General features: G+C 49.2%; 1 protein-coding gene across 5 annotated transcripts; it reads left to right on the top strand.

The window, feature by feature from the left end:
• The first annotated feature begins 1008 nt into the window (after window positions 1–1008).
• Window positions 1009–14823, top strand: LOC128271871 (uncharacterized). 5 transcript variants are annotated; one of them, XM_053009537.1, is made up of 5 exons: window positions 1009–1433; window positions 4256–4368; window positions 10400–11172; window positions 13586–13774; window positions 14147–14823. In XM_053009537.1, the coding sequence occupies exons 1-5, from the start codon at window positions 1342–1344 to the stop codon at window positions 14624–14626; spliced, it is 1647 nt and encodes a 548-aa protein (XP_052865497.1). In that variant the 5' UTR covers window positions 1009–1341; the 3' UTR covers window positions 14627–14823. The 5 variants fall into 5 exon arrangements, with proteins under 5 accessions (XP_052865497.1, XP_052865499.1, XP_052865498.1 ...); XM_053009539.1 differs by having other exon boundaries at window positions 14459–14823; XM_053009538.1 differs by having other exon boundaries at window positions 10400–10896.
• The last annotated feature ends 394 nt before the right edge of the window (window positions 14824–15217 follow it).

The following is a 15217-nucleotide window of genomic DNA, read 5'->3' on the forward strand; positions in this document are numbered from 1 at the left end:
CATACACCTTGCCAGCTTTCCGCCAGGCAGTCCGGCTTAGGAGGTGACCAGCAAACGAGCTGCAGGATCAATAAGGGGCGTTTGAGCAAACACAAACAATTTGCAACCAAGAAAAAAAAAACCCCGAAATTGTTGGTGACAAGCCGACAACAGGCTGAAGCGAGGCCCATCAAGGCTTGAGATGTGGCCAATTTCGTGGAACTTCGGATATAAAAAAAGCTTCCGAAGCAAAAAATACACACGTCAACTATCGAACTAGCTAATTTGCTAATACAACAAACGGTGGCCTTCTTTTTCCATCACCGCGGCGGCGTTCGGACTCCAGCTAATGGCCGGGGCGGTCCCGTAGCCGATCGACCCCGCGGTTAGCTGGTCAGATTCTAGGCTTTTGCTGGAATGTTCGTTTCTCGCCCGGTTCGGAGCCGATCCACGTAACCTTGCGCCGAGTGTGCGATGCTTGGCTGCGAAGCGCAACGCCCGGTTAGCATTGGCACATGACGCAATCGTAGATCGAACGGTCTGCAGCACCACGATCCACCCGCCCGGCCTGGCGCAGCATCGCCGTTCTAGGCAGCATGGGGAAAAAAGGCCCTCCATAGAAAGTGCGCGCGTGACGGCGCGAAACCCACTTCCCATCGTGGTAATGGCTTTGGCCTATAAAACAAAAAATCTTGTTCGACGATGCTTATCTCACGATTACCGATCCGATGGTGTCTTGGCCGAAGCGAAATCTACAAACCGCCCGCTTGCCGTATGCTGCTTAACAAATAATCATTCTTTCTTACCTAAAAGCCCCTTAGCTCACGACATCGACTCGGTGCGCTGTAACCTAGAAAGTAAAGTGATTGTGCTTGAAAGATCAGGAACCGCCTTCATTTCCCGACGGATCAGCGTAAGTGAACCTGACGCGAAAAACCCAATCCGACTAAGTGCGTGCGTGCCAACAGAACGCGACGCCGGAAAATCCCAACGACAGTGCGTGTCGCGCACGAGCTCACGGTTGGTAGAGGCGGTGTAGAAGGCAGCGGAGGATGCTTATGGATGGGCGCGCCCTGACTCGATCGTAGTGGACTCCGCGGAGACAACAGTGGGTATTCTGGGAAAAAAGCGGCCCAGCATATTGTGCTCGAAGCCATTCGCGGCATGTGTGAAGCGGATCGGGTGCCGTGCGTGCCTGGAGTGCCTGCCTAGATAAGATTGCGAGATACGCGCAGGACTCACTCCGAAGTGGGGAAATCGAGCAAGAATTCAGAGACACTCCTCAGTGATCCCGGTAGCCCGGTGCAAGTGCAGTGCTCTCCTCTGTAGCCTCAGTCCCGACGGAGGGTCGTGCGCGGAACGATGCGTAAAGTTTGGCTGTTCGCCAGCGCCTTGCTGGCGTTTCTCAATTTCGTCAAGTCACAGGAGCTGGCCCGTACTTTATACAGTCCAAGGTAAGTAAGTGAATATGCAACGGTGTTGGCGTCAACGTGGGTGCCTCGTTACCGTTGGGTTGCGGTGTTCCTGATTGCGCTAAGCGTTTCTCCCGAAGGTTACCGTCGGATCGGATTGCTGCACTTTTACTTTCGCGTAGATGCAATTGTCCGCAGTGGCGTCATGCGCACTTCAGATCGGTGGCGATCATGAAGCACTCACCGAAGCTTCACGACCTTGGTGCACGATCGTTCCGGAAGGGGCCGAGAAGTGTAACAGTCACCAGCCCGATTGTAACCTTGGCCCTGGCCAATGTCTGACTCTCGGTTTTCGGAACCAAAAATTGGCGCCCAACTCGACGCGGCTGAACAATTGAGCGTTGGCTCACAGGGTGTTCGCACCGTTTACGTCGGCTTTTACTGACCTTTACCCACCCCAGGCACACCCCAGGCAAAGCCTCCCCGTATTCCGCCCTATTGCGTATATTGGTGCTTTTGTTTGACCATCGCGTGCGTGTGTACTCTTGGGCAGACAAATTCATGAGCGAAACTCTTGCGCAATGGCAAAACCCACCGGAGGAGAGCTGCGCGTTGTCAATGGAGGATCGCCGCCGTCGATAGGCCCCTCTCGGCATTCGGCAAACAATCGCTTACGGTAGCTTTGGCTGTCACTAGACGTGAACTCCTTGAACTCCTCCGACCGAGTGCGGGGCCTCATGAGGAAGCGTTTAGCGACGTGTTGGAGAGGTTTTTTTTTGCTTGCTGTCTGACCCGCGGTTTTCGAAACGTTTTGTTATAATTGCTCGATCACGCCTTGTCAAGCGCCGTCGGAACTGCGAACCCACAAAAAAACCACACAAAACCCCATGCAGCACGCTAATAGATGGCCTTTTCGTAAGCGTAAGATGTGACCTGTGGACGATGCCGATGCTCTCGTTTTCTGCGTGGCTCTCAAGTTGGTTCTAATGTGGTGAGGAGTTGCAAAAAATGACGAATTCCCCCCTGCGGTTCACGGTAGTTTATAATTAGCGACGGATAGTTTGATGGATGGAAAGCTCCGCGGGGGTTTCCTATAATTCATCTTCTTTATTCGAGACATACGTGGGTTGTTACCGATGGATGTTCTGTTGGATGCAAGCATCGAGCATGTACGACTCCAAACCGTATGCCGCTGAAGGTTATCGAGGTTATCTCACTCAACACGTGCGTGACTGGACTATTGGACCGTTGGAATTCGATAAACGATCAGTGCTAGAACGCCACCATAAGGCGCCACTGGTGCACCGTCCGTAGCATCTAGGTTCTACTGGTGGAGAAATCGTATTATTACGCGCTTGACCACGTGCCCGAAACACATAACTTGGCTCACCTCGAACTAGTTTAATTGAAGAATCAAAATCCATTCATACCTCAGCCGTTACAGGCGTTTGCTGATTACTTGTTGATAAAATCAGCAAACGGGCTGGAGCTGCTACTTAAAGTGTACAAAAACAGGCTGAACATACCACAATTAATTACTCACTTGCTGCTAGACGTTATTGGTCGAGTGTACGTGAAACCATTTTTTGTTAACGCATGAGTACGTATGCGATCTCAAATTGATGGTTCATGTTTACTGTCTAGGATAATTGTGGTTGTAATACACCGCGGGCGGTAATTAATTTACAAGCGATTCAACGGGAGCGCACCGAGCCCGAGTGAAGCGTTGGCATCATCCGAATAATATTCCAACTCTAAAATATCGTTAAGGCGACAGTAGTATCACACAGAACGGCCAAAACTTAACATTACTTTCAATTAAGCATTGTTTGTGCCAAACAGAACCTTGTTTACTGCTGAGTCTCATTACGTTGAGGCGGTATTTTCAAAAAACATTCGTTTTCGTTCCTGTTTACCCATCACTTCGGACTGCTGCTTTCGCGAGCAATTAAAATCATCCAAACGAGGAGCCCCGAAAGCACATTTATTCGCGAACTCTTGTTGATTCCTCATTTTGACTTTTGGACGACGTGAAGAAGTGAAGCGAATCAACTTGGTGTTGGGTCTTGCCACGTGAAACTAACGTTCCGGAACTTTTCGAATGTTGGATATCAATTACTAGAGCCGTGACCATTAGTCGATCGATCGCCGTTGGAACGGTGGGAGGAGTGTTGTTGGTTTTCGGACCCCAAACAATGTGTTTTGGGGAAATCCCGTGCTGTATCACCAGGACCGCACCATTAACATTCGGGAAGGGTGTGTTTGTTTCTGAAAGCTGATCCGGCTAATGGATAAGTGTGTGATAGGGGGTGAATGATAAATTAGTGTATTGTGTGGCTAGCGTTCGGTGGGGTTTTCCCGGGCTAATGATTTCTTTCAATCGCATCAATGAAGTGTCCGGTGGTTTCCGACCCACCCAGGACCCGACCCGTTTAATGCGCATAACTTTCCATGCTTAACTAATGCACTTTGCATTCCGGTGTCAACCCGTCATTCACGTGGCTCGGCTTGTGACCCGGGGGATGCTGCTCGTGGTTCTCGTGATTTATATCCGCACATTGACCGGCTCATTAGCTTGCACCTCCCCCCTGTGGTGGGGGGATGTTCCGGTTGGTCATCCTTCAATGTTGGAGGCACCGGAAGATTAATTGCCACACAGGTCGGTGGTGGCACACCGTTTGGTAACAAATGGCGGACATCGCTCAGTGTGTGACACTTGGTTATCGCCAAAATACTCGGGAAGGTCACGCGAGAAATAACCCTCGTCCTTGCAACGTCCCACCTATGTCCGGCAGGATTCTGTGACTTCATTTTTCATTCCCCTCGTCTCGTCGGTTCTACAAATGTTTGTTCTTCCGTTTCAGATACGATAACCTGGACATTGACACCATTTTGGGCAGCAATCGGTTGGTTTCGAACTATGTGGACTGCTTGCTGAGCCGCAAACCGTGCCCGCCGGAGGGCAAGGACCTGAAGCGTAAGTAACTGTAACGGTAACAGTCAGATTTGGATACACCGGAGTGGAATTGCTCAGCAAAAGGTTACAGCTTAAAAGACCGTCGTCGTTCGGTCGTCTTGTTTGAACGGTTCCTCTTGGTTCAATCGATCGGTCAAGATCGGCAAATCGTAACAGCAAAAAGGCAAGCGACCGATTGAGTGTTGCGCGTGAGAATAATTGGGTTTTCCGAAACATCAGCATAATGCCAGCGTGTGCCGGTCATTATGTGGCGCAAGTTTGCATTTCAAATTCACACCGGCCATTGCGTTTTGCATCATGAAATCGCACGCAAGTGAACCGCCTTTTTCCGTTTGTGAACTGCGTTTCGGTGGCGTTGGCGAATGAGTTTCCCACCAACCACCGGTGCGAGCGAAAGGAACCAAGGTAGGAGCGGAACGCGCCACCGTGCGTTTCGGGCGCCTATTAAAAAGGCAATACACCGAAGCCTGTGTTTGGTCTATGACCATCGCCGGCCGTTGCTGGTTGCTGTCGCTCCTTGCGTGGGGTAGAAATCATCTAAGCCATTTCTCCGACGTGCTTACCCGTGCGGAAGAAAACCGGTGCCCACCTGCACCGATTACGGTCTTTAATCTACATTGCCATCGTTATTGTAACGATATCAACGCGGCCCCTAGACGTCTTTCTGGAAGGACGAAGCAGGTCAACCGGATAATTTGTACCCATTTGCTAGACGACTGCCCGGCGGAGGCGTTGCTAAGTATCAACCGTTAGCGGAAAGGACAGCAAAAAATGGACGTGCGTCTTTATATAGGCCGCTTCGCCGGAGTTCCCTTCGCCTTTGTACTGCGGAATACTTTTGATCCTTTATTCAAGGATTTTCTTCGCAACGCTAATATTTTGCAACCACCAACTTCTCGGCAGCCGTGACTGTTTGTTATTCGGGTTGACGGGTGGCGTTATTTATCTCGGCTCCTAGTTAACTGGCCTCAGGAAGGGTTGGTTCCATCTGTCGATTGAACAAGCCGCTTATCCTGCTGGGTGTCCCTGTGGCGTCCCAAAACGTTGAAGGGAAAGTGCAAAATATGGCTCGTTTCACCCAATAAACCTTTCTACTGCAAACAAATTAGAGTCTCTGGCATCTGGTCGAAGCGTCGAAGGTCAATTTTCTTCGCCGTAGCCAACCAACGCCCTAGTCACCGAGCCAGATGGAGCTGCTGGAAATTGTGATCCATTAAACACTAATTAACATAAATTCCTGCGCATCGACCGTGCGGCCACCGATGCGCGTAAATGCAGGGAAACGGATCGGAGATTGTAGGATCTGGCCTTGGCCAAGGGCATTCGGGGTGAAGGCGAATAGGATGGCATCTTCGTGACTCACGGTGGTTTATGATTGTTATGCCCCGCATCAAGAGGCACCCGAATGCCAATGGGGAAAGGTTTGCCCCATTCGCGCGACATCTTGGAGAAAGTAAAACTGGTCCGGGAAGGTTGGAGCAAAACAAAACCACAAACAACATAGTAATAGTAGGCCCCGTGGCAGGACAGGTCGCAAAAGTAAAGGCGGTCAACGCAAAGTACGACACCGTGCGATGTGATTTGCATGCGGAACTGCGTGTTATGCTTGCGGAACGTGGATTTTTGCTTTGTTTACTTTATGGAGAGCCGTGGAGAATCAACTGGCCCGGGATGTCGTAAGAGCGAGAGTCCCTGGTCACGGCGATGATAAGGAAAATGTTGCAGGCAATTTAATTGGAAGCACAAAAGGGGACTTTCCTGGCTACTTGGGAGCAATATTTTAAATTCGCTTGACATTATGCATATTAACGGAGCGGTGCTAAGATTGCGTGTATTTAAGATAAACTAAACTTTCTCATTCAACCACGGGGGGCACCACGGAAGAGACGACCAACGGCGCACCGGATGTTCCAAAGTGGTAGCTCGCGTTGGGACTTCGTCCTTCAAAGTATGCCTCGTAAAACGTTACCATAACAACGATTACCGTAGGCAACCAGAATAGTTGCCAATGGCATTGTGTGGAATCGGGTGCGCTCGGGCTCAAGAATTTACCGCATGCCGTTCGCGAAAAAAGGTTGGGCCCAGCACCGCACTTCGGACTACCGTAATCGCAAAAGTAGTCCACAATAACAACCCGGCGGGTGCCCTGGGTCGCTTCCCGGGTGAGTTGACAACCTGCGGACGTGAACAGAAACTTAAAGAGAAAGTTTTGCGTACTCCCGTTGGCACAGCAACCCCTTCGCCGCTGGACGGTGGGACTGTTTACTTTGATCGTGTCATCGTCTCCGGCGTTTGCCAGCTTACGGAGGCACCGACGGCAGACGACGGGCCGGGCCCTAGGAATGTCTTGCAGTGAGCCGGCCATACCCTCAAGCTGGGTGTGTGTTCCAGACGCCCGGCCACCTACCGGATGCAAGAACGGCTCCGTCCGGAGTCCTGGGTGGCCTGATTGCTGGACCGTGGTGGTGGTGGACCCTCTTTACATATGTAATTGGAGGTAAAGTGAATAACAAACAGTCTGCAACGGCCCCACGGGCCAGCGACGGCGTAAGTGGGACGCTTTGGTACACACCGACACGGAATAGTTCGACAATCTCGGGATTGTTTCGTGCGACGTGTTACGTCGACCGAGAAAGTGATTTAAAGTTTTCCCAAAGAACCGGGCACCACATTCGTACGCTGCAGCAAAATATGTCCCGCAGGATGATGCATCGGCTGCGGTGCGGTAAAGAAGCAAACTTCTGAGAAAACTCAACCGAGTTGCGTTGCAGAATTTATGGAATTCGATAAAAGCTTGATAGGAGCCTTATTTAAAATACTTTAATGCGCTAGGCGTAGGATGCTTCGAATCCAAATGCCCAGATATAACGCAAAGAGTTTGGAATTAGAAAACCTAGCCATTGAAATAATGGCTCGCGATGGCAACCGCTAGCGATACAGTTGTGTAAATACGCGATTTAACGAACCACTGAAGTCGCAGTTGGATGACAAAATTAACACTGCATATTTAAAAGCACCAGCCGCACCGATTTATTATAGTTAACCCCGTTTAACCCATTCACATAGTGCGTCGCTGAGGTCTAGGCACGCAAAGGTTAGACCTATTCGCGTGTTAAGCCAACACCACAATCGCCGCACAGACCGTAAGGCTACCGCCGATGCCATTGTAGAGTCGGTATCATTACCGCATGGCGTTTATTCGTTGCCCGAGTCTGCAAGATGATGAATGCGCTAGCGCAACGCAGAATGCATTTTGATGCAGCGCCGCTGATGGGTACCGGCCTCAGCTAGCCAGCCAGCCCTTAAACCGGGCGCCACAACGAATGACGTCGATGTCGGTGTCGGGAAACTGTCAGCTTTTCCGGATGGGCTGCCGCAGTGCTCTGAGACGGTGCAGCTTCATCGCTTCATCATTAAATGGTAATTTACGAACGTTAAGCCTGGCACGACCGACCAACCCGGTGCTGGAAGCCAACTTGACACTGGCACGAAACAGAAACGGGTTCTGATGGCATTCGATGGAAGCTACGTCGATGAGAGATGAACGGGACGGACTCGGCTATGTAACACCACCGTCACCACCTTGGCATGCGGCCCGGTTTCCAGCGATTCTTTCCGATTGAGTATGGTGTACGAAGCGTTCCGTTAACTGGCTGGCAGTCAGATGCAAAGAGCGGATGCAACGATGTATTGTGTGCTTTTTCACTACTTTATTTTATTTTGCGATAGAGATATTATTTTACGTTTGAATCCTTTACCAACTGTCGTGATTTATGTAATCGGATACGAAAGATCAGGGATTTAGGTTAATCGGTGAAAGGTTGATTTTTCATGTGGAACTTGCAACTTGTAAAAGTGTCCTAAAGAGTCATGTACTCAGGTTCTAGCTTTGTGAATATCTAAACGACGACATACGGTAACATGTTCGTGCCCTAATGCAAGAACAGCCCCGAGCTGACCGCAATGCCGGTGCTATTACTTATTTATCCCACCTGCCCTCCATTAGTGCAGCAATACGGAAGCTAGTTGGATGTCCAATTCGTAGAATACCGCAAGGGTGTGGTATCCAACTTCGGATCGGAAGGCAGTTAGGACTAAAAGTACTACAGGGACAAAGAGGACACTTCCAGCAGCCCAGTGGGGAGAAGTGTCCATATCATGCAATTCAATTGCCATCCATTGGCTGGAAGATTGAACTGATGGCTTTCTGAACGGAGCAGAGTTCTGGGTTTTGTGGTTTACCTGCAAGCTGGAGGTGGATCACTGCAGGGCTTAGTGGTCCGGTTCCGTTGGATTGTAGGCAGCGCATATCGTTTCGGTTGGAGATAATGTTTCCATAAAACCACAGTCGCCTGGCACACTGTGAATGTTTATTTATTTATGCTGCTGAATGTTGAATGTATGAATGATGTTAATCAAGCAAGATGAACGGTTTAATTTGTAAAAGTAATTCATTAAAGTGGACCCATTATTTGCTTCACATTCGAAGAGAGGAAGATTTTTTTATTGTGTGGCCATGCCGTGCCGTGTAGTTTCCGAGCACAGCTCCCGGAGTTTGAGTCTGTTTAATCATTTTGCAAAGTTGTGTAATGCTTTAATGACAAAAACAATTTTTGGGTAACAGGTTTCCACCCATCGATAGGGACAATGAATTCGGTTTGAAATCCTTTTAAAGAAATTTGGAATCTTTAAAGTGTCGCATCGCACATTCGTCGTTGTTTGGCGCCGCATCGATTTGCATATTTTTTTACGTCGTTGCATTTCACCTTTTGCAACACGGTGGCCATTCATTGTGTGGCCTGGAAGTGTCGGCAAACTTGTTGAGCCGGGTGCAGCTACTCGTCCGGCGTGCCGGGCAGATGACGAATTTAATTTATTCTGTGCACGGATTGCACAGGGAATGTCATCATCGAGCAGCTTTTCCTATGCTGTCCGACGTCGTATCCTTGGTCCAAATGTATTTCTTCACCTTCTCTGGGAGAGAAAACGCTGCGTTTTTGTTAGGGCTTTCGTTCGTGTTTGCTTTCAATTTGTACTTTAAACAGTCACTTACACAGCAATTAGGAATACTGTGAATGTTTGGCTAAGAAATTGTGGAAATACGATAAACGAACGGATAATGTCACGTTACGTTAGCGTTCTGCAAATGTCCTTTATCACTTTATGCATGAAGTACAAAATGTAACTGTCTATTCGTGAGATGATTCCGAGCTACGTTGTAACCGCCTGGGGCCGTCACGAAGTAATTATGGCACAAATTGGTACTCCGCGTACGAGGTTATGCGAACAACAAATTGATATCATTGTGTCTTATAATCACCATATTTTTGACGTGTTTTCCCCGAGATGAATCACAACGGGGAAGCGGCCATCATTAACAGTGATCTCACGTGCGGGACAAGGAACATCAAGGGATGCCCGGCGACACGCAGAAATTGAAACCGGAGTATTATTTATAGGGCCATTTGTTTTGGTCCCTTTTTTAACGATCCTGAAGACCGTGTCATACGCTTCAATTGCAGCTGTATAGCGCGGCCATTCATGAGTAGGTCGTGTTCCTTTATGGGCAATTTATTCAAAATACTAGCAAGAAAAGGCGAACATTCATCTCATGCAGCCCCGTCAGGGGATGAGAGATAGTCTCTTTATAAAAAAAGAACAACCCCTATTCATAGCGCAAACTCATCAAGCCGCCTGAATGTCTTCCGATTTACAACGCTTTAACCGGATAGAGGTGGCGAAGCAAATTCCTTTAGACCAGAAACTGTTCTCTAGGCATTTTCTAAAGCGTCCCAAAAGCGGCGTGGCAAAAGTGAAGACATTGCGGACGCTTAGGCCAGATACCATAATGGCAAGTTCGGCGTTCCTTTTTTCTCAAGATAAATTGGATGTTTTTGTAAGCAATAGTGTTTGTTCGTGTGATGATTGATTCGAACGGTGGTTTGCCTCTTCACAAGTGACTCGAAGGTGACCCTGTGCGAGTTCGGGACTTCTATAGCTGGTTTCGTTTTCCGTTTCTTCTTAACCGTAGGGATTCTTCCGGAGGCACTGCGCACCAAGTGTGCCCGCTGTTCACCGATCCAGAAGGAGAACGCGCTGAAGATCATCACTCGGCTGTACATCGACTACCCGGACCAGTACCGGGCGTTGCGTGAGCGTTGGGATCCGTCGGGCGAGTACAACCGACGGTTCGAGGAGTACCTGCGGGGTTTGCAGTTTAACCAGATTGGCGGAAATGGCGCTACGGCTCCTGCTGGCCCAACCACTGGCGGCGGCAACGGTGGCGGCAACGGTGGCTCCATCGGCGGCGGCGGTAGTAACACGGTAGACAGTGGTAACGACAGGCCGGTAAGAAATGACCTCGACCGTCAGCCCGCAACCCAGAGCAGCAATGTGCAGCCCGTGGTGATTACTGCGACGCGGTTTGGACAACCGAGCGACAATGTGAATACGTTACTGGCCACCCCCCCAACACCGCCTCCGCCGGCTGTGGCGCCAGCGACCGAACGACCTAGGCCACCGGCACCGGTAGCACAAATTTTATTCCCGACCTATACCAACAGTAGCAATAGTGATAGTACTACCACCTCTACTAGTACCATCGTTTCTGGAACACTAGAACTCACCAGCATCACGGCTAGCGGCTCCATTCCACCTAATTCCCTAACAATAACCACTGTTATTAGCCCAGCCGAGGGCTCTACTAGCACCGGCGATCCCACAGGCGCTAGCGTCATCCCGTCAACGGTGGCCAGCTTCCCGGCCGAGCTCGGCTCGGTCACGCCAACCAGACCCGTAGTGACGGTACCGGTAAATTACTATCTCAACATTACTAATGGCGGTTCCCTAACGCTTTGGATGATACAGCTAACGATGGGCAATAGTGAGCGTAGACAGTAAGCAGCCGTAGGGTGCTGGGGACAGCTATTTTAGGAAGTGTATCGGTCCGACGGCGTATCTGAAGTAGTAGTGGAAATTTTGCTGTAGTGGAAATTGTATACATAATATAGTACAAACTCTACACCCCATGACAGTCCGTGACTATTTAACTTACAGCGCGACATCCCACCAAGAGTGGCGTCAGTCCAAACATGAATTCCGGAGGACTCGGTAGTCCAAGTGAAGTTAGCCAACGGGGTCCCCACTGCAGGCAGTTAATCAACAGATAACGGGTTTGTTGGCATCCGGGTTCCCGGAGTGGTCCGGAAAACTGTTCGCCGTGGTCAGCGAACGGTTCAGATTGAACGTTCCGGGTTTTGGGGCGGCCGGGCGGGATGTCTCTCGACCCGGCATGCGCGGGATTGGAGGTAACCCAGCGGCAGTGAATTATGACGTTTAATCGTGCATTGAACCGTGCACTTTTCATGTCCGGTTCGTGTCTGTAAAGTATATGGAGACGTCGCTTTTCGAGGCAAACAGTATCATCAGCATCAGCTTCTGCGCGGTTTACACATGTCCGAATGGCAAATTTACAATGGTACAGTTAATTATTCGTTTGATTTATCACCTTTCGATTAATTTCGGGCGATCGAGAGGCGAAACATGGAAATTATCAGCCGACCGATTCGTAGCCCCGATTGAAGTGGTGGCACGAGTTTTCTGACATTTTTCCCGAGCTTTGTGGAAAAGCTGTCATCGAGTTCGGTTCCCCTACTGTTTTCAATATTTACCATTTTACTCTTTGCACTCAATTGTCAATTGTTGTGTTTTTCATTTGTGTACAAAAAATGCGGATAATGCGATCAGTTTATTGAGCAATGAACGCATTATTATTCATAGGTCGTAAATTAAATCTTCCAGTTGCGCTTTGATAATTAATACACTTTATTATAAATCGGTACATATATTTGTTTACTGCGTAGCTCCTGCGCAGTGCCACTCAATTATTTGGGACGTTTTGGCTCGTTTCGAAAATTCGAGCACATAATTAAAATGTGCACCGCGAAACATCAGGCGGCTTGCATCCGACGACGTATCATTAATCAATTCGTGCAGCTGGGCGCCTTGAATGATCCTCACTCAAGAAGCTCCAAGTCACGCTCAGATGCTTGGCAGGGATATTATAATTCAAGGTTAAAAATGAAATCTCTCGATCAGATATGCCAGTTACGAGGTACATTTCTGTGTTTGGAATAATAAAAAGGGCTGCTGGAGATTAATAAAAAAAACCGAACTCAAAAGTGATTTTTTGTTAAAAATAATCAACGCATCAACGTTCATTTCATTGCTTTTTACAAGGGTATTGCAGTAGTTTTTTTGTTGCCATATAGACATCGCGATGAAGTGGTGTATTTCGGTTGAAATGTAGTCGGCTGGCATTGCGATGGAATGAAGCATCGGCCAGCGTGAAATCGAATTACGCACGACACGAAGCCAGGCAGTAGTTACCAAACCACAGCCCGCGTATCTCTGTGCACGTCTCGGAATACCTGGCAAACGTTTAAGCACCGCCAAACACACCTACAGCACTGCACTGCACTACGGTTTTCGAAAGTTTCGTTTGAACTGCTGGCACACCACAAGCCTTTTGCACTTCCTCTCACCACGCATCGGAGTGCATGCTCCACGCACGTTCACAATGGCACCGCCAATTGATGCAACCCAAATTCGCTTCCCTATTCTGCACCATGACCATGACTTTCGCACCGATGCTCCTGCCCCCGAATTGGATGGGTTTACCGATCGCCTCGACCAGCGTGTTGCCATCGTCGTTCAGTCGCTGCCTCCGACCGCCAGCTCACACTTTAGCACAGTTCCGGGAACAGCCACAACTATCGTCACAGAAGCGACCCTCAATTGGCACTACAAATTCCGGCGCATTCAGCACGGGACACGGTCTGTCGGATGCTGTCGAACGGGAGTCCTGCGACGACGTGCACCAGGTGATGATGTTTCGATTCGAAATTTGGTCCCAAACGGCTACATCGTTCGTTCGGTAGTTTCACTGACACCCGAACCCGACCGATAATCGGTTATGGTGCCATGATTGCCATCGAGTGCTGAGAGTTGTGAGACCAAACAACATTATCTGAAGCTTACGGGTTGTCGTCACTATTCTTTGCGTTGGCTTCGGTAGGACTAGTTTTTTGATTGGTAGTACATTGTTTCCGCGGGTTGAGTACGATTGGCTAGGTGATGGCGCAGAGGGTCCCGATCGTGGAAGGATGCTGCGGGAGGCGATGTGGCGATCTACTACATCTATGTTGCTTCTCCCTAGGCTCCACCACCGGTATTGGTGAACCGGTTCGGTGAGGACGCTGACCAGGCTCGGCCGACATTTGCGCCCGCGCCCGTTCCAGTGACAACCACAACAACGACCCAGAGGCCAACGACTACGGAAAGGCAAACGCGTCCAGTAACGCGTCAAACGACGACCAGAAATACTCAACGTACCACAACAAGATTCGTAAGTATGGGCAAATGAAATTCATCGCTTTGAGAGATTGTTTCGCCAAGAAATGCCCGTCGGATTCTGCGATGACTCCCGCCGTCTTTTGCGTGCAGATAGACCGTCCTGGAGGATCAAAGTTGGTTGGAATGCGGTGTGCGCTCTAGTTATTTTTATTATAAAAGGCGCATTATGGCACTCTCGGCGGCGGGAAGTGGAACATCAAACAGCTCCTTCTGATAGCGTCATAACTCTCTAAGTGATAAAAAATTAATTTTCTTAAGTAGTAATCTCGATGAACAAGGGATGATGGAGGGGCAAAGAATTGAAGTGAAAAACTTTTCCAATTGGCATCAAAAACTCGACCACCATCGTTCTCACCATTCGCAGATAACACGAGTGCCACAAACGCCACAACGGACCACGACGTTCAAAACACCACAACGACCTCCAACCAACCAACCAATACCAACGGCACCACAACAGCCACTTGCACCACCATCACCACCACAAATCTATCCAACAATAATACTACAGCAACCTCAGGCCCCACCGCGGGCGACTCCAACAACCACACGACCACTCTATGTTCCAACGCGACCACCCTACGTACCCTACGCGCCAACGGAACCGACACCTAGGACGCAGTACGACACTACACCGGACAGCATTATTGATCACTTCTTTGTTCCGCCATCGCAGGCCGCGAACCAGCCGCTCCCGGCCAGCCCGATCGTGGGCCTCTGGAACCAGCTGGGCAACAAGATAGCCGACACGGCGGACGCCATCGCCGGCATGCTGAAGAAAACCGTAGATGTCTTGGTGACGAGCCACATCCAGTCCCACCAAAGGGCGCTGCGAAGAATTTGAAACCACTGGCCACTCCCGAGCTCGTAGTGAAGTAAAAGAAGGTGCTCCTCTGCCCCAGCGGGTAGGCGATGGGCTTTTATTGGTTCTACTCGATCGACTGTCGAATCTTGGGGTTGGAAGTTAGTAATCAAACGAGAGATAGGAATGGAAAGAAAACTTTGAATCGAAAACGAGAGATCGCAAGAGAGAGAGAGAGAGAGAGAGAGAGAGGGATTGTTAGTGGTGAATGGATGAGAGAATGTTTGCCGTTTTAGGCATTAGTTTTCTATCAATAAAATAGTGTTTCGGTTCGAGCGAAGGATAGGAAAAAAACCCTTAAACTCTTACTTAAAAGGCTTAAAAGGCAGCAAAAAGGTTCACTGCTTTCGGATCGAGCGAAACGGAAGTTCACGGCCACAATGGTAGCTACTCCTCTGTTCTTACACTTTAGACGCATATACTACAAACAAACGAGCCAAATTGTTTCGTTAAGTTGGAATGTAAAAACGTAACACATTCCTTATCAGGAAGAAAGGGCAAAATTTACAAACAAAAAAGAAACAAATTCTGTGATTGTGATTCAGTGATAAAGTATGTGTGTACCTTTTGGTG

Source organism: Anopheles cruzii, chromosome 3 (assembly GCF_943734635.1).
Source record: "Anopheles cruzii chromosome 3, idAnoCruzAS_RS32_06, whole genome shotgun sequence".
Lineage (NCBI taxonomy): Eukaryota > Metazoa > Arthropoda > Insecta > Diptera > Culicidae > Anopheles > Anopheles cruzii.